Source organism: Cyprinodon variegatus, unplaced genomic scaffold (assembly GCF_000732505.1).
Source record: "Cyprinodon variegatus isolate N-32 unplaced genomic scaffold, C_variegatus-1.0 Scaffold255, whole genome shotgun sequence".
Lineage (NCBI taxonomy): Eukaryota > Metazoa > Chordata > Actinopteri > Cyprinodontiformes > Cyprinodontidae > Cyprinodon > Cyprinodon variegatus.
In genome coordinates this window covers 578624-598243 of record NW_015150708.1, presented here as the reverse complement: position 1 = coordinate 598243, position 19620 = coordinate 578624, and the positions used below count along the sequence as shown (strand labels likewise).

At 37.4% G+C, this 19620-nt stretch overlaps 1 protein-coding gene across 4 annotated transcripts in view; it reads right to left on the bottom strand.

Annotated features, from left to right (window-relative positions):
• Nucleotides 1–19620, bottom strand: part of tmem117 (transmembrane protein 117) — an 82155-nt gene that overhangs the window by 6420 nt on the left and 56115 nt on the right. For all 4 annotated transcript variants that reach the window (XM_015382318.1, XM_015382322.1, XM_015382319.1 and 1 more), the window contains 3 exons: nucleotides 9509–9608; nucleotides 2584–2681; nucleotides 1043–1202 (listed from right to left, as the gene is read on the bottom strand). In XM_015382318.1, coding sequence (XP_015237804.1) covers nucleotides 1043–1202; nucleotides 2584–2681; nucleotides 9509–9608 — 358 coding nt within the window. The remainder of the gene's footprint in view (nucleotides 1–1042; nucleotides 1203–2583; nucleotides 2682–9508; nucleotides 9609–19620) is intronic.

Here is a 19620-nt window from a genome sequence, read left to right as displayed (position 1 = left end):
AAGTAGCCAGACTGATCTGCGAGTAAAACCTTGAAAGCTTGCGAGATCAGGATGGTCTCATGAGGCTAGCAGAGAGGAGGCTGTTGCGATCGAACCAGGTACTTGCAACCTTCTCATTGCACAAGCACACTGCTTTAACCCTAGGCCAGCCCTCTCCCAAGTAATAAGAAGTAATGTTAACAGTTTTCATAAAACCATATAAGCGGCACTGCACATATGTGCAAGAGTCTGCTATATAGAGACCAAACGTTTTTGCCCTTTTGGAAAATGCTATTTCAGCCAAAACAGGAACAATGCAGAACACCCTGGACACCCCATCTCTGGCATAAAACATGTAAGAAGCATCATTCTTTGCCTTTATCCTGGTTCTCATTTAAGAAGGAAGTGGAAGCTGGTCAGAGTCAATAGGATGATGAATGGTTGACACAAGCAAGCAGGGAATAGAATGGTTCATTCTTCAACTTAAGGCCAACGTTGGAGTCCAAATTAACCCAACAGTCATGATTTTAGACTGTAGGAGGAAGCTTGAGTCTCCAGAGAGAACCCACACATGCATGGGGAGAAACTGCAAACTTCATAAAGAAAAAACCCTAAACAGGGGATCAAACCTAAGCCCTTCTTGCTGCAAGGCAACGGAACTGCACCACCATGCAACCCTTGGAAGTGTAAGAATGGTTCAGTAAAAGTAACAATAGCAATTGTAGAAGTAAAAGTGTTTTAAGAGATAGAATAATGAACTAAAAACAAAAACTATTATGAACCATAAGTATTTAGGAACATAAATTATGCTCACATTAGAATGAAGTGTGGGGTCATGTGGGTAAATAAAAACAGGGGGAACTGAAAGGAGAGACGGAGAGGAATAAATGTTTGTCCCATGCCAGCTGAGAATGATCAAAACCCTTTTTTCTACAGCTATGTGCTGCAGTGTTACGTTGATGAATAGGGAAAAACAGGAACTGGCAAGACGGGTAGTGGACTGAGCCAAGAGACATCCCGGTTCCCCTCCCTTTTTTTAATTGGTCACGAGGGAGAAATTTACCTGCATGACAATGAGAAGGTCGAAGACCAAAATGAAGGAAGCTAGGAAAGCTCTGGAGACCTCGTCGCTGGGCAGGAAGCCGCGGTTCAGGTTGTCCCAGCTGATCCAGTCGGTGCTGATGACTACGACCACCACAGAGGTCAGAGAGATAAGCACTGTCCTGGAGGGAAGTGGAGAAAAGTTTTTGTGAAGGGAGGGTGGAAAAAAATTAAGTATAGTAAAGAGGGACAGAGGGGAGAGATCTATGAATGAAGCTATGAGAGAAGACGTCTATAGCAAAGGTTAGGCCTTATTAAAAGTGAAATAAACCTAGCAGACTCTTCTAGGATGATATGAACAAAAATAAGCCTGCCAAAACAATGTAAATCAGAGCTACACAGCACACCAATTTCCATGCATTTACATGTTTAACACTGAACTGCTCCTAGTGATTGCCGTTTTTTGCATAAGTCATTCAATATTCACTGTTTGCTGGAAAACATCTTCATTTGTGTGAAGAGAGACTGGCTCTCTTTGTATTAATCTCTGCTGGGTATCTTCTCTCAATGTCACCCAACCAGTATTGTGCTGCTCTGTGCAGTTTTGCACCACATAACGGCTGGTTGCCCTGCAGATACAGGCTGCCAGCTCGTATCCCATTTCAGCAGAGTGGGAGATAAGTTTTAGAGGGAGGTTTTAATATTCCACAGTGGGATTCTTGCTTGCGCAGTAGCCAACCTTTTGGCACTGTTCTCCCCTATCTGCCGCAGCATATCGACAAGCTCCATCCTGCAGAGCATTTATCAGTCACATTTCAAGCTCTGAATCCCAAACGACGGCCTCGTCAAATCCAGCCATCGATTATGACAACACGAGCTCGGGCACTCGTCAATAAATATGAAAAAAGTCGCAGAAGAATTTGTCTGCTTGGAGTCCAAATCATGAGAGAATTGATTTAACGGAAGGAAACGCTGAAGTTTATGGCTGAACTCTTTGATATGTCTGCATATTTAGTATGAAGTGTAACTATCAAAGTTAGTCGGTTAATTCCCTTGCCTTTCAATCACTCTGTGACCTGAGAATGAACCACCGGAAAGTACAGTCACAGGTCATATCTGACTGACAGGGATCACTTCACAGTGAGTGAATGAACACCTCCGGGGCCGTGCAGAAATAGTTACCTACTTTTAAGCAGAGACCAGACCCACAAATCTGTCCTATAACACTCCTATGAGACACAGTTTTCTGCATTTGTTTACAGTTTATTTCCGGGTCACAGCTTGTGTTAGGGCTAAGTAAAAGACAGGTTTGTGGCACACACAGCAACCTTGTGGCATCCATTGATTTTAGCCCTGTTCTTCTAATTAAAGGTGCTGACATTGAGTGAGGCAGATTAACACTGATATTGACTGCACGCAACACTGTGACGGGATGATGAGACCACATAACATGCACACATGCAGGCGTGCAGACACATATCTGCAAGGGTTCATGCAAAAACCTTTGGTCGCCTCAAAAAAGAAGAATTATGTATTATATGAAACCAGGGTGAGCAGACGTACCAGAAAAGGACGATCCGATTATTGCCTCTTTTCCAGAACTTTCTTGCAGCTTTGCCCCAATCCGGGTAGTGTTGATCCTGAAGCATCATATCTGTTACCTTTGGGAAAGTAAAATGAATTACTTAAACCTAAGAGGTAAATGAATAATCATTTCACATCTTTGCAAGATTTTTTTTTATATTCTCCAAGGTTATTTTCTTTGCTTTAACTCTTTTTACCAAGAACCATTTTATTGTCCTCATCAACCATTTGTTTTTGTATTATGTACTTGAATCATTCAGTTCAGCAGAGTTTAAGCAGGTAATAAAACATTTAGCTTTTCAAACCTGAGCAGATGAAACAAGGACGACATTAATGTCTCTGATGTTGCCCTTTTGACACTGTAGAAGTGTTTGCATCACAAACACTAACATCTCTTGAAAGAACTGTTGATCCAGGCTCTATGAATTGACTTTAGCCCCAAATAATACCATTAAAGTAATTTTGTTCAAACCTTTTCCCAAAATTATAAATTTTAAATATGAATAATGAAAGAACAATTCTATCATGAAATTATAAACCTTCAGATGCTCAACCATGGATTATTTGTCTATTAACAAATAATCTGTGGTTATAAAATAAAGGTTTATAAAGGTTTTTGAGTTTACATTTCTCCATCTTCTTGGACTAAATGAGAAAAGATTAAGCTTGCTTTATTTTACATAGTTATTGAATGTGTGCATACTAGTCTGCAGCATGCTTTTATTCCAACTTAATATGACGGAAAAATTAGTAATAAAGATTAACACTTAGTGCTGTGGCTGCCATTTTCCATTCTACGATGATCTTAATTTGTCTGCTTTTATGAAAGTTACACATCAGTGATGTTTTCACCCATGAAGATATTTCAACCTATTTAAATCAACTGCCTCTGCTGGTGGAGTAAATCCAGTTCATACAACAATTTAATGTTGTAGTAATTAAGGTTTCTTCAATGAGCTATTATATTTATGGCTGTTTGCAGGAAGGATCTGGATGCTCAGGGGTGTCCATAATGTGCTTCATTGTAAAATGATCTCCAGATGTTCTAGAGGAGTTATCAGAACAGAACGGGCATTATTTATTAGCTTTTTAAGCTTTTTTAGGTAATTAGCTCTGAATCACCAATAGAAAATGGAAGAAGAGTTCACAATCTGAACAACGAATAAGGACAAGGTTCAACAATTCTGGTCTTTGAGGTCTGGTGTCCTGTACCATTTAGATGTGTCTCTGCTTTAGCAAACCTGAGTAAAATAATCAGGTCATTAGGACTCTGAAGAAGTTGACTGCACACTGAGTTGTAGAAGATATGCAGTATCTGCTGCAAAAACCAAAGTACCCGAGCCTCCTGGAGAAGAACAGTCTGCTCTGTCCCAAATTTGGACTATTCTTGAACTGTGGTCAAAGGAAAACTGCTGGAAATACCAGCCACATGGTTGAAAACCAATGTTTTAAACTGCTACAAACCAATGAACTTCTCAATTAAGCATTAGTTTAAATTATTTTAGTTCTATATTCTCATCACTCATTGAGAAATAAAATCCTACAAACCCAGACAAAGAATAAAGATTTTGCATCTTGTTGTTTTTCCACTGATTGTGATTCCGATCCTATTCTGATTCAGTACACTTTTGAAAATATCAACCACATTACGATGCAACCTAAATTTCTCTAGGTGACCTTCTAATGATAGATACTGTTTACAAAGAGTGTCAATCAATTAATGGATGAGGCAATTCTGGAAAGTTGGAACTTCAGGGCACTTCGTCAACCCTTTCAGTGAACATAGTCTCCTGTGGGGAGGAAACAAAGAGGTCTTGTTCAGAGTTATTTAAAAAAAAAAATACTTGGTGAATAATTTCTGACATCAGCACTTTAGTTGTTGCATAAAATTTGCTGCATTGTACAAAGCGCTGTCTCCCCGAAACACCGACCCCTCCTGTTTGTCCTTTCAGAGCTCCTTTCTACACCCTTCTACCCTTTCACCTGTTTCTTGCTTTTCACTCACTCCTGCACTTTCCCTCCCTCTAAAGTTTGTACTGTGGAATACTAATGCGATGCGTGAGGGAGGTTGGCAGGTTGTCTCAGCTCTGAGCCCCGCTCCTCCCAGCAGACGAGGCCCACTCCCGCTGGAGCTCCCCTCCTCTTTCATGTTGAATAATGAACAGAGGTATGTTCCTCCTGCAGTGTACCCTGTCCCCCCCTTGTGCATCCATTGTTTTTCTTGACCCTCCTCAGGTCTCTGAGCTGCTCAAGGGAGTCGCAGCCTGGACTAAATTGCTGTGGAAGGTTGTTCCGGTGCTATTATTGTGGAAGAGGGGATACATCTTAAAGTTTTCTGTAATATGAAGAAAAGAATAATCCTGTATTGCTCGCTACAGATAGAACAAAAATTTCATAGACACAAATATTTTTTTTTTTGTATTAAAAACTTAAAGGAAAAAGTGTGATTCACTTTTTATTTCTTTGGTCGTTTTAGTTTAAATTAGCCAGTTCCTTACCTGCAGCAGAAGGTTTCATAAAACTGAGCATGCAAGAATAAGAGGGTCTCATTCTGTAATAATGGTCCAAATTGGTTTAATTTAAATGCAACAGTATCTAACGTAGAAATTCCAGTTACATAGATTGATAGTACCCAGCAGAAAACTGATTTCAGATTGAATATGAATGTCGTTGTTGTGTTCACAATAAACCAATTTTCAGCCTAACCCTTCAAAACCAGTGACTTGCCAGAAGGAATCCTGTACAATTCGGTTCCGATCAGTCAACTGTTTGGAAATAAAATATCTTTATACTATATCTACACTACTATGTGAATGTGAAGAATGGTGAGAAAATGTTATTAGCTTGCCATGCTAACTAGAGATGCATTGGGATATCATCTAGGGCAGACGTCTTAAAACCTGATCCTCATTGCTCGTTGCCGTGCTTTTTCTAGATCTGTCTCCCCTTCACTACATCTTAATCAAATGATTGCATTTCCTCCCCAGCAGCTGCCAAGGGCTGTACAGGCTAGTTAATCACCCACTAATTAAAGTCAGGTATGTGGAGGTAGAGGAACACCTAAAACTATGGGATAGTGGGACCTGAAGACCAGAGTTGAAGACCTCATTTCTGGGGAACGAAATCTACAATTCTGTATCTTAATGGGCTGTAAATGGAGCAATTAAACTTAAAGTCTTAAGTTTATTCATCATCCATCATACCATACCTAAACACCAACAGGTCTCCCAAACAATACCTCTGTTATGATCTTGGAGCTAATGATTGGCTTTATTACTCATTCCATTCACCTGTCTAACTCTGCCCGGTTTCTTATCACTGCTCATCTGATCCACCTGCTCCTGACTCTATTTAAAGACCATGTCACACCTTGCCAATTTAGACAGCGTATGCCTGGCGCTGAACTTTCTATGTATTTTTTTTTTTTCCAACTTTGGGCATATACATAGCATATCCAACGACAGCCTAACTTATGCATAACGCATGGCAACCTAATGCCCATAAAGTTCTATCAGATATTTAATCTTTATTTTTAATAAATCTTCTTTTAACACTGATTTGGTGGGATAAAGGTTATAAAGAGAAATTTAAATTAGTCCCAATGGGTGTCAGCTGGCTGCGATGGACTGGCGACCTGTCCAGGGTATATACCCTGCCTCCCATCCATAAACAGCTGAAAATAGGCAACAGCACCCCTCACGACCCCACTTTGAATAAGCGGGATGGATGGATGGATGGATGGATGGATGGATGGATGGATGGATGGATGGATGGATGGATGGATGGATGGATGGATGTTGTGAATTTGCAAAACGAAACCCTAAATCTATAAAAAACTATGATAGGTGGATTCCTGATACCGACCGTAGTAAACTGTAGAAATTCCACAAATTTTTCATCTTGGAACGGGAAGATGCTCAAATTGATGTCATGTCATTTTAATTTATGGACTCCAAGCTAACCAGACCAGTTCCTTAAAAACATTTTTAGACAACAAACAACAGCTCAACAATTCCATATTAAAATCTTACCTATATTGTTCAGTTCACAAAGCTTTTTCATTTAAAGAATAACTGCCTCATTTCAACATAGATGATAAAATCTGTCAGATGAACTGAGATTGATCCATCACTTGATATAATTAAAAGCTTATTTTCAATGTGTGAGGTTTATTTTTTATCAGAACTAACGCTTAAAAAGGTTTATCAAAACAGCAATGTTAAAGGAAAGAAGATTGCTATGGATTTGAGGGATACAGTCTGACTAAAACATCTCTCAGTTTTCCATTATCCTTTTCTTTCTCTGCTCCATCTTATTCTCTCTGCCTATCAGCAATTATCCTGTAAATTCTTTCTCATACTAATATCCTTCATCTACCCAGATAAAAATACAACTTATCTCTCATGTTGTTGTCACTCAGCTTTTGGAGCTGTTTTATATGGCTGACCAGCTGTTAGAATTCCTCTGGTATGACATTAAGTAAACCTTTCACAAACTCAGTCACAATCATAGTAAAAAAAAAGAAAAGCTGACAGAATATCAGATCTTTTTTTTTCAAAGGATCAGATTGTATTTGCTTCCAAAATGATTCAAATCACACATCTCATTGTTTCATTAAAATAATAAAGCCAACATGAAAAACACAGGAAGGTCTCTGAAAAAAGTACAAATAAAAATTCCTAGATGCATAAAATCTATAAAAAAACTCTGTTTTTTAAAGAAGGGGGGCTTCTATTTAACTAAGGGTAAAAACCTCTTTCTACTGCAGGCAAGACTCTAACTACTGATTGATGTGTTATTCTGCTAACCCTATATCAAATCAGCATTAATTCAAATTCATTTTGTAAATTTTCTTGGAATGTTTTGTCATTTTTTAATTTAACGCTGCAGTAATCACATAATGTTACCATATATATGTTGAATGTAGCTCTTTTTTTGCTCGGTTAAACTGATCTTTTCCTGTGAAGAGGCTAAATGTTTTTGTTTTTTTTTGTCTGTACATGTCGAAAGAAAGAACAAAAGCACTGATTAGGGTCTCAACATACAGTACACCCGACTGTCTGACTGTCTGCCCCCACTACCTTGCCTGCAACCAATCTAAAGTAAGTCACCATTCTGCATGATTTATGTTCTCTAAAGTGGTCAGATTGGTCTATTTATTTGAGTAGTTTATTTGAGAAGCATGCTTTTGCATTATGGAGCCCACAGGACACATTAATCTCAAATTACCAGCCTTAAACAAAGTAACTGGTTCAGTAAAATCGGATAAAATGGAATGTGATGGAATAGATGAATTATAATAAAGAAAAAATGCATGGTTGTTTATCTTACACATGGTGGGAAGTGTATATTATGTATTTTATTGCTTCTATTTTAGTATATGAAGAACTTTCCATTCATTTCAGTGACAAAAACCCCTGAGAGCAGGACTGCCAGTGATGCACAGAGGGAATATTAATGGTAGAAGGGGCCATGTTAAGTCAATAATAGACTTAGGACCACATTGTAGAGTTCTGATTCATTATTGAAATAAACTGTCAAGGGCCTATAGAATACCATACCCTAATAACAACTCTTACACACACATTTAGCAAATTGTAAATCGACTTTATTGTCAGTTTTATTGTTCTTAAAGCACTCTTAAACGAGAGACACGTTAGGTTCCCTGTCCAAGAAGCACATCTATTTGTGAGAGAGTAGAGAGCTCACATTAAGCTCACAGCATTCCGTTTGCAAGACAGTAACTTTCCCAGTTGCCCCTGTTAATACATCAAACAAAAGTAGTACAATTGGTCGAATCTCTGCTAAGACCATTTGCTGGGAACTACATGAGCAATGCTGAGGCCACATCTGTTGCTCTTCCTGAAGCAGTTCTCATTTAGCCATTTTTCTTCAGAAGACTTCTTAGATTTATTGGATGGTTGCATCATAGTTAAGGGTTTCCTTATCATTTCCTTCAGACAAATTTCTCTGTGATCACAGTCGAGCTGTAAAAGTTGCTTCCCCATTTTGAAAAACATATTAGTATAATTGTCCTTTTCTAATTTATTTTACAGCTTTGAATGAGAAATTAGATCTCACTTTCTAAAGATACTCAGTATAAATCATATCGAGAATTAGGAAATTATCTAAAACATTAAGCTAGGTTTAGAAAAAAAGAAAGTAGAAAAAGTACAACAAATTATAAACATCGAGCAGTTTTTATAATATTCAGTATTCGTACACAAACTTCTGTTTGTAACAATATTTTCTGATTAGCTGAAACAAATCTCTGCACAACATTAATTCATGACTGGTAAATTTGTGCTCAGTATTTTTTTTAGACTACAAAGTTTTTACATGGTTACATTCTTATTTATCTTCATTAAGCCTGATATATCATTCAGTTGTCAGGCTCATCTTCGGTGGAACCAGGAAGTTCTAATCTGTGAGTTAGTTTTTCCTCTGCACTGTCACTGCATGCATGCTTGCTTGATATGAGGAAGTGCTGCAGTCAATAACATGATGAAAGTGAATGTCCGCTGCCACATGTTCCTCCAGGAGGAGTGAATCCTGCAAAGTCAGTGATTCGATGCAATCAGCTTAGTTCCCTAAGTTATAAAACTTTTAACCAGTGTGTCTGTGTGATTTCATTTTCCGAGTTAAGGGCCTTGAGATGAGTGTTTGGTGGGAATTGGTATAAACTAAACTGAATTAATTTCAATCTGCATGGTGAAAGACAAAATGCAACTATTTCAAAATGTAATGCCATTTAAAAGTGCATAATTTCAACCAGTTGAAAAAGGTCCTGCTTACCAGATCAAGTAAATATATGATTAGAACAAATTTTCTGCTAAATCTGTGTAGTTTCAAGTTTATAGAAGTAAAATTTTGTTTATTACTAACAACTGTATCTTTTTCTTACCATCCAAGCTGTCACAAAATCTCCCATCCATGTCCCCACTGCAGCAATCTTCATAAAGCTCTCATTCCTGATGCCCATGTAGTCTGTCACCATGTGGGGCCTGTGAGCACAAAAAAAGAATATTCTTGAAAAAATAAATAAAAAAAAACACAGTAAAAGCTCTGTTTCTTTTGAGTTAAAGAATACGGTAAAAGCACCATCACAGAAAATGAGAACAGAAAAAATGGGTCTCTGCCACTGAGTATCATGATGCTGGTCATGATGGTCAATCAATATAAACCTAATCCTTGAGAAAATAAATGAGTGCTGGCTATGGCTTTCACAAAGCCCCCAGGTTTGTAAACAATTTACTTCAGTGTGGAGGAATTTATGTTCTACTCTCATTCCTTATTGGGCCTTTGGCAAATTATACATTTGTTTGGTAAATTTGTCTGATGTCTGCTTTGTTTTAGATCAACGCTGCCACACCAGTGACATCCCGTTAAAGCAGCAGATCTGACAGAGCCGAGTTAATATCTGCACTTGTGCATATGTACAAACCCACACTGGGTCAAAAAGCACCATTAGAGAAATCACCTCCCATCTGATAGGAAAATGACATGCCTTATTTGGAGTCCCAGCTACTCCTTCCTCGCTGTACAGTTTGAGAAGATGAGATGCTTTTGTTCAGTTGGAGAAAAACCCACCCACCCAATGCACACATCCCACGCTACATCCCTCCATTTTCTCCAGGTAATTGCTTGGTGGGGAGGGAGGAAAAGTGGGTCAGTCGCCTTTTCTATATGGAACTTGCCAGGGAGAGAAGGAGAACAGAGGGGGAGTGACGAGGCCTGTTTGATCTCTTGGCAGCCAGTGTCTTAGAAGCTGAAGGAGAGCAGGTGGGCACCCATCGACCAACCCCACCCCCCCTCCTCGACAGTTCAGCCTCGTGAATATAATAGACGACGATGGATGGAGGCTTGCAAAGCGCTTTCAAGGGGTCATATTTGAAGTCAATGGCTCCATTTATCTTAGTTTTTCCAGGTCATTTTGTGGCCGCCAGTGAACACTGAAATCATTCCTTATTGCACTCAAAGCTTTGGAAAATCTTAGCTACAATCAGATCTTATCTCCAGAGCGTATGCTTCAATATGGTGGTTATTCTTTTCCATTTCATTTCTAGTCTGATGTTTTCTTTCTTATTCCAGATGCTGTGACACATATATGCACATATTTACTGATGGAGATGGATGATTAAGACAAATGATGTTTTGTTAATGCTAGTAGTGCATTGTGCAAGTGTTGATCATGACACAGGCTCATATTGTTACAATAGAACAATATAAGCAATACTAACATGATTGTAATGCGAGACTGCAGTCCTTGCTGGCTTTAAATAGCAAGAATTTTCATATTCATTCTCGTCATCTTCCATTTATCCACAACCTGCTTTCAGGGGCATCAGTCTTAGCAGAGATGCCCAGACTTCCTTCTTCCCAGGCATCTCCTCCAGCTCCTCTGAATGAAGCCCAAGGTGCTCGACGGGCCAGCCAAGGGACACCCCCTAGTCAGTCCTGGGCCATTTCCTGGGCCTTCTCCTGGTGGGACATGCCTGAAACATTTCCTGAGGGAAACGTCCAGGGGGCATCACAACAGATGTCCGAGCAACCTCTGCTGACTTCTCACAGCGTGGAGGAAAATCCTTTCTACTATGAGCTTCTCCCAGATGGCCAAGCCTCTTACTCTATCTCATAGAAAGCCCATAGCCAACCTGTAGAGGAAGCTCATTTCAGTTGCTTGTCACAACCCAGATTAACAGATTAGCATAGAAACATAGGAACATTTAAAAAAGAATAAAAATAAAAGTTTTGCCAGTTCAGTTAGACCAGAACAGTGTCAACATTACAGCAGCAACCAGAAAATCTATCTGCTTGAGGTGGGCGGATCGATCCTACTATCGATAATATTAATACTAAAACTGGTATCGATATTGAACAATAATCGTTCAAAAACATCAATACTTATTTTTTTCTATTCAGCAAGCATTGACTGCAGCAGATTCACAACAGTTTCCCTGTCTGTGTCACAGCCCTTTGCTGTTCCCCTTTCCTCCATGGTCAACAGGTTCATGATACATCAAGCTTAAAACATATTGGTATCAACAATACTGACCCTGTATTTACTAGGGATGGAACGGTTTATGAAAACCGTCCGAACCGTTCGGTTCGACTGTCTCATTTCGGTTCGCGTGTGTTTCGTTCGGTGCATGAGCTGCTCCTTTTTCTCATAGGCGAAGCGTTTACACTCCAGAGCAGAAGGTGGCGGTTCTGCGACCAAAGCCAACCACCAGTAGTAAATAAGAAGAAGAAGAAGCGAAGCAGCGTAGCCGGGTGTAGCTGAAAAAAATCAGTTGTTGTGGAGAATTGTGTGGGTATGGCGAGTGGGAAAGAACAGGAGTTGGAAGACGCGCCAGCAGCACTTTATAGGTCTGCTGTATGGGACCACTTTGCATTTAGAGTGACCTACGATGACGGCGGAAAGAAAGTTGTGGATAAAAGTGCAACAGTGTGCAAGCATTGTGCAACACATTTTGTTTATGCTAACAGCAACACGACCACCATGTCAGGCTAACAATCAACATATACCGAACCGAACCGAAAACCGTGACCACGAAACCGTGAAACTGAACCGTGGATTTTGTGAACCGTTCCAGCCCTAGTATTTACTTATTATCAGATCCCACTATAGCCAACCTCTATATCTCTAGCTTAATTCTCTCTTCACATTTCACTAGGACCAAGAGGACGTGAACTTTTCCAGTTGAGGAAAAAACTCCCCTTTTGATCTGAAGACAGCAGGGCACCTTGTGAGAACAATGAACTAGGAATTGGATGAGCTCATTTTAATTCCACTTAATTCATACAAACCACCCGAGCATCTGCTTTAGGTCTTGACTGGAGAGAGCCAGTAAAAAAACATCATCCACAAAGGCTTTGACTGCATCTATAAAATCCTTTCCATTAGGTTCATGAAAACTACTGATGACAGAAAGCACCCCTGCCAGAGTCCAACATTCCCCGAGAACAGATTCAACTTAATCCTAATTATGCAGATCAGACTGCTGCTCTATTGGCGCATAGGCCCAAACAACCCCCAATTCATTGCATTAATTGTCCATTACATTAAAAATGACAGCTATTGTATTAATTACATATAGTAAATTATTTTGATAAGAATAAACAAAGTAGTGCAAAGTAGTGAGATAAATGGAAAAGAGGTCCTGTTAAAGGTAGACCCTTCACCTCAGTCTTAAATAGTTTTTTTCTTCCAAGACTGGCTTGTTTTTAGCTCAACTCACCTTTTAACCTTAAATGTTTGTGTGCAGTGCATTGTTTGCTTTACACTACAAATATATATTTTTTGTTCGTCAAAAATTTAAAGATTGCTTTCAGTTGACCGGAACAAATTCTTTCCAGGTCACCACATTTGGTGACCGTTGTCCCAAGACATACAGCATGGCTTTTTGCAAACTGCAAATGGTTTACTTGACATCTCCTTACTCTTACAATAAACAGTGGATTTAAAGAGTGCACCAGTAAAATGATCCAGTTAACTGACTTTCCACCAGAGCTCTGGTTCTGTGCAGCTCAATTACTCACACGTGGACTCCATTTTCTAGTTAGGGGATTCTTAAAAACAGTTACCTAGACTGTTTTCTCTCGAGGAAACAGGGCAAAGAAGTGTATGAATGCAAATTTATACCTCTTATTGGAGAACATGGAGAAGCAGCATTTAGTTCCTATGCTCCACTTATCTGGAATAAACTTCCAGAAAACTGTAAAAGTGCGGAAAGCCTGAGTTCCTTTAAATCAAGACTAAAAACACATTTGTTTAGGATTGCCTTCGACTGTTCTAGTCAAACAGTTCAACTGAAACATCATTAGTTCAACTCTTTCAGTTTCTTTAGTCCAACTGTTTTTAATATTCTTTTTTGTTTCTGCATTTTTTATTTTATTTTTTTTCCTACTTGCTTTGATTCTGTTTTATTTTCCTATATTGTAAAGCACTTTGCATTGTCTTTGTACTGAATTGTGCTATACAAATAAATTTGCCTTGCCTTGCCTTGCCTTTTTGGGTGCCCAGAGTGGTTAGTTTTGGTTAAGTATGTAGTGCTTAATGCACTTGACAGGCTTTAATTCACTGAGCTACAGCTCAGTACTGTATTTTGTGGAGATCAGAATTATCATTCCCTCATTCCTACCAAAATAGCATTAAAAAAATACACATGCATAAAAACTATAAAAGTTATTTATTTTTGAAAAAAACATGCAAAATTTTCCTCTTTTGCTATAATTTTCTGCTTTGTGTTCTTCTACTTCATAAAGCCTCAACAGAAGACAGTGTTTGTGCAAGAGGACAGAGTTCAGTGACTTAATATTATTGCATGGCATTGCATTGGTTATATTTAAAAATAATAATATCATTAAATAGGATCATATAGACAAAATTGAGCAATTACATCCATTAATGTGCCAATAGTGACCCAAACTGATCCCTACTGTTCACCTGAAATGTGGAAGAAAGTCCTCTGAAAAAACTCCTGTCAAAGAATAAATCAGATGTAATTTCGTAACATATATTTAAGGGTATTTGACGGAATCTTATCGACCAAAATCTGCGGCTCTGTGGCTGAGATATCACTTCTGTTAAGCAAAAAAATAAAACAGCCTTGATTGGAATAGCGATTTATATCTGCATTAAGTCCGTTAGACACACAGTGGTTGGCTCCACTCCAGTTTCCAAGGAGATCCCGTTGGGAGTCATTTACCCGCAGCAAAATTTGAATCGATACTTCTGAAAATGCTGTCTGGCACCACACACAAGGGGCTTTAAATCTTAAAATAAAAAATAGAAACAACCCAGCTGCCCTTCTCACATGTTTAATTGAGCAAATGTTACTCCAGAATTCAGAGAAAGGCTTTAATATCATTTTTCTGCTTTTCAGTGCATCAACGATGAGTTTGCCGGCTCTTCTTACTGCATGATCAGAGGTGGAGCACTCTGACTTATTCATGCTGACTGAAAATTTAATGGCATTTAGAGCTGGATGACTTAATAAGAGGTTTTGGTGTCGTGGACATCAGTATAGTAGCACCATGAATAATCAGCTCTTAATGATTTCCGTGTCCTAATAGCAGAGGCCGTTGCTATGCTGTGGCCAGCCTGGCCGGCTCGGGAAGCTTTGACCCTCTGAGGATTTTTATCAGGTCTTCCAGACTTGTTCAGAAATTACATTCAAGGACGTTTGATGCCTTTGTGCTTTGGTTCTATCATAAAAGTCAAACTGACATGTTACAAAGGACACAGCTATAGAATTTAAAGCGATCTGGCTATATTCAAGTGAAAAGTTTTTGATAAAGTGTCATAAAAAGTCTTCTTGACAAGCAATACATTTTTTTTTTGTTTTAACTAAGCATTCCAGTTCAAATGAATACAATAAATGTATCTTGGAAAATTTTACAGCATGTCTTTTGTGTTCTGTAGTCTCGCATATTGAAATGATTTAAAAATTTAACTATTTTAAGAGTAATTTGAGTTCTTCTTAAATTGCACAATATCTTTTTAATAAGATTCAATATTTTGATTGATTCATCAAATCAAACTGATAATAAGGTTAACTGAATACTTTGTGCAATTAAAGCACAAACCGCTATTCATCAATTTATTCTGTTTTATCTATTTAATTTTGTTCAAGATAACGACTTTAAAATTCAATACTAAGAGAGCTTTCATTGCCGTGACTCATAAAATGGCAATATAGTATTTTTTTTCCACTGTCTCTTTGGGCATATTTGGCGTCCAAGCTTTTATAAACCGGCTTTCTTTGTCAGACACTGGCAGTGATTTAGTGACTGTAGTGACTATGTGACCTCCTCTGCCCTGTAAAAAGCTGAACTCATTCAGAACATTAAATTGCAACCTTGGCTGGCTCCACATTGAAATGCATTGCTTGTCTCTGTCCTGTGCACTACAGTACCTAACACTGTAAAAATTTTACAACAGTTGTTATCAGGAAACATAAAGTAGCCCATAAAGAGTCCATATTATCACTACACCATCCCCAAAGATGACTTAAAAACCTATATCTCAATTTGCCACTTCAGAATTGGCCATGTAAGGCGTTAAAGCTACCGCTGATTGAGCACATCGATCCTTATTCCTCTCGATGAGGGTTATGAATAACTTTCATGAGAGAGTTTTGTATGTAACACTGGAAGCCAACATTTCTTTGGAACATCAATGCTTTTATGGGTTTTTTTTTATTATTGTATAGGATGCAAATTCAGAATACAATGCAAAACAGCATTAAAATGATTTTAATAAAGGAAAAATCGTCAGCTCTGACAGTAAATGAGACACAAATCCATCAACATCTTTCATACTGTAATATCACTTCAGGCAGTACTTTACTACTACTTTGCATAGATATTAGTTAGGAAGTCGTATTCATGTTGTTCCTCAGCATTTTAGTGCCAGAAATTGAAAAATCTTAATGTATAATGGCATTAAAATGTACAAATATGTACTTTTATAAACAAGGATTCAAACCAGGAAATAATTCCTATTCATCTAGAGAATTTTTCAAAAAGAAACTCTAATTTTCATACTTACTTATCTTATTAAGGCTGTATTTTTACATATAAGATAGCGTAATCTGTAGTTAATCGGTGGAGCTTTCACCTCTTTCATTCCGATCAGTTATTTTGAGCTTCTTTTTGTATATAATCTAACACGGTGCAAAATAAATTATATATATATAAAAAAAATACTCTCTTTAAAAGATAACAAAACACTGGAAATACATTTTGGAAGAAAACATCTCTTCTTAAAGGTATTTCATCAAAAATGGCAAGCTAAGAATTATTTACCTTCCATTTCTTTATTGATTATTATTATTATTGAACATCATTATTAGAATAACGTCAGACTCATCTTATATTTGCTGACCATCTTTTGTTTATTTTTAAAGGTATTTGATGATTTAGTTAGCACCCTAATTATCAGCTCCCTCCACACATTCTTGTTTAAATTCAAGGTGTGACTATGGTTTTGATTTTTGGCAAAAATCGCCTAGCCCTGCTTCCATCCAAAAGATATAAAAATGATTGGATAAATTAATTGAAGTATATTTAGAAATTCAATTTAATTGTATTGTACAGTAGAATATAAACCCATATCCTGTCTATTTTAGGTCTGCATTTTAAATGTTTTAGTAATGGATTCATCTATAAATTAGTTTTCGGATAAATTGATCAATCTGTCAATGTCTTTGTTAATCTAAAAAGTGATAGTTTTGCTTAACTGACTATCCTACGCACTTATACAGAATAAATGCAGTCAACTTTACTCCAAAATACAATAATTTATGGACAAAATACTTCAACGTCAAGCTTACAAGCTTTAGTCAAAAATCTTTTAACAAGAAAAGTGACATTAAATTGAACAAAGTAATAAAATTTAAAAGAATAAGGAGAACTAACAAATCAAGGGCACAGATGTAAAAAAGATGAAGTGATGAAAAAGTTAAGTGTTAATCTGCATTCCTCTGAACTAAGGTTTATTTGTGGAAAAGGGAAAAGAAAGAATTTGCTCTCAAAGCCAATAATTATCTACAAATATTTACTAAGGTGTTAAAACAACAAGTTCACAATGCAAAGCAAAGGGGAAAATAAATTATGTTTTAGTGAATACTAGCTTTATAATAATATAATGTGTTTACTTAACCTTTTGGAACAATTGTTTTTTAACGCTGTGTTCACTAGCCACTACAGGAAGCAACTGAATATCACAAAAAGAGCTTGAAATGAAAACAGACAGATTTTGGGTGCAGACAGCAGGCGTGACGTTGTCACATCTGGACTTCATTGCTTAGCTAACTTATTTTTCATTCATTAACTTTACTTAATTTTAGATTCTTCCTTTGGAGGAGCTCATCACCCAGGAACAGTCTAAGTTTACTACCGTGGCTGAGTCTAACTTCACAGCATTCAAAAAACACAATTAGGTACTTTCAGCTTTTAATACGTTCACATGAAGAAAAACAAAAACATCTTATTTGTATTAAAATAAAATGAAAAAATCTTCTAATATTTTGTTACAAATTTGGACCAAAAATATATATCCTCTACACCCTGATGCAAGAAGCACAAGCTGGAAAAACTGATCCATGCAACATAGATTGATGCTTTTATGCCATTCATTCAAAGGAGAACCACATTATATTAATATCAGGGTTTAAACTGAGAAACATCAGACCAGAGTAAGTTTTTGTACTTGTTTTTCTCCAAGCTTGTCAGTCTGTGTGATCTGTGTTTGTTCTGAACCGAAAGACTTTACTGTTGTTTTATTTTACTGTAGCTATCTTACTTCAAGGTTTAAGGTGTTCTGCCTTATGTGAAGGAATTCGGCTGACCCATGCTATTTTTGCTGCAGGCTAGAATGGATGGGAGGTGAAGAGTTAAAGAATACATTTTATGAAGAAGTGGGGTTTGTACAGAAATGTTGATAATAATTCTAAAATATACGAAACAGTTTAACTGTCTTGCTCCATGTTAAAGTTCAGGGCTTAAGCATTCTTTTTATTTTCTGATTCAGCCTTAGAGTCATTGCTACAATATGTTTTGTCCTCTCGGTTTACAATCTGTCGTTCTTCATCTCTTATTTATTATTTTTCTTTCCTTCTCAGTGTAGTTCTCCTCAGAAACTTTATGTCTTCTGGTACCCTTGTTTTTCCACATTCCCATTTCTACCTGCAATCAGTCTGTTGAAAGAGGCTTTGAATTATTTTGCGGAGTGGACAGGTCAATATTACAGATGGAATCAATAATGACAGATGACTGAGGCTGTGTCCGTATGTGCACCCTAACCCCTATATAGAGCACTAAATAGAGGTATTGCCATATTGTAGGATTGTCCAAATGTCTGGTGAATGAAAGTAGTGCACTAACAATGATCCACAATGCACCTTGAAAAGTTCTGCACATCAATAGTCACTAGCCTCTTAACATCCACCTTGTTTTAAGTACCGGTAATCCTTGCCTTTTTCCATACCCAAGTGGAAAAGCAGATAACTAAGGAACTGCAAGGCCAAATTACTGGTGGTACATAATTTGAAAGCTGACCCCTTTAATTTTTTTTTAAAATATAAATGAAAATAATGTGACTGCCTAAACTGCAGTGTCTGAGGTATGTGACTTTTCTGCAGAGTTCCATTTTACCTAAATGGTCGCCTTTTCATTACACAGACTTTAGCAAGTACTATGTGTTCAAAGTCTCAACCATAATATCCATATTTATGTTACAGATACATCACAGATCCTTCTAGTTTGATTACTTTGTTACTGTCTTAGCATACAGTATTATAAAAATAGATTAACTTTATCCACTTTAACTATATCACTAAATAACAACTCTTAATTTATACAACAACAGAGAGGTCAGGTGTTAATTAATGATGCACTTTTGATAAAACATTCTTGGCTTTATTCATACAAACAGAAAGAAATAACATGTTGCTGCAGTTGGTTCATTACAGCTTTAGAGGTGCAAATACTTCTCTCTTCTTCATGATCATAGTAGCTCTTGCGGGTAAGCATGATACCGATTTGGTGGTTTCTTAAAAAAAATCCCTTCCCCTTTTCCTCCATCTTACTGAGCTGACATGTCCCTTCCTCTTTTGCTCCAGACGGTCAGCTAAGGCGTTAGATGTCAATACTTTATTCTTTATTTATGAGGATTTTTTAATAATCTTTGGCGACGAAACAAGGCTGAACTGACTTTATTGGACAACTTATTAGGACTTAGACATTCATTGATTGGAAAACAATGTGAGTTTTTGAGACTCAGACTGCCTGATCAGGCTAATAATGGATCAGTCATAGTTTTTATTGGTTTTCTGTGCATAATTCTACATGTTTTTTTTGTTTTTTGTTCCTGTTCTACAGTTATCTTTGGATCAATGTGTACCAAAATGTGCCATTACCTATTTTTGTACAAAGTATGTTAAAAATAATTTTTGTTTACATATACAGCCGAAAAAAACTTTATGGTATCGATGACATCATTTATTAAGA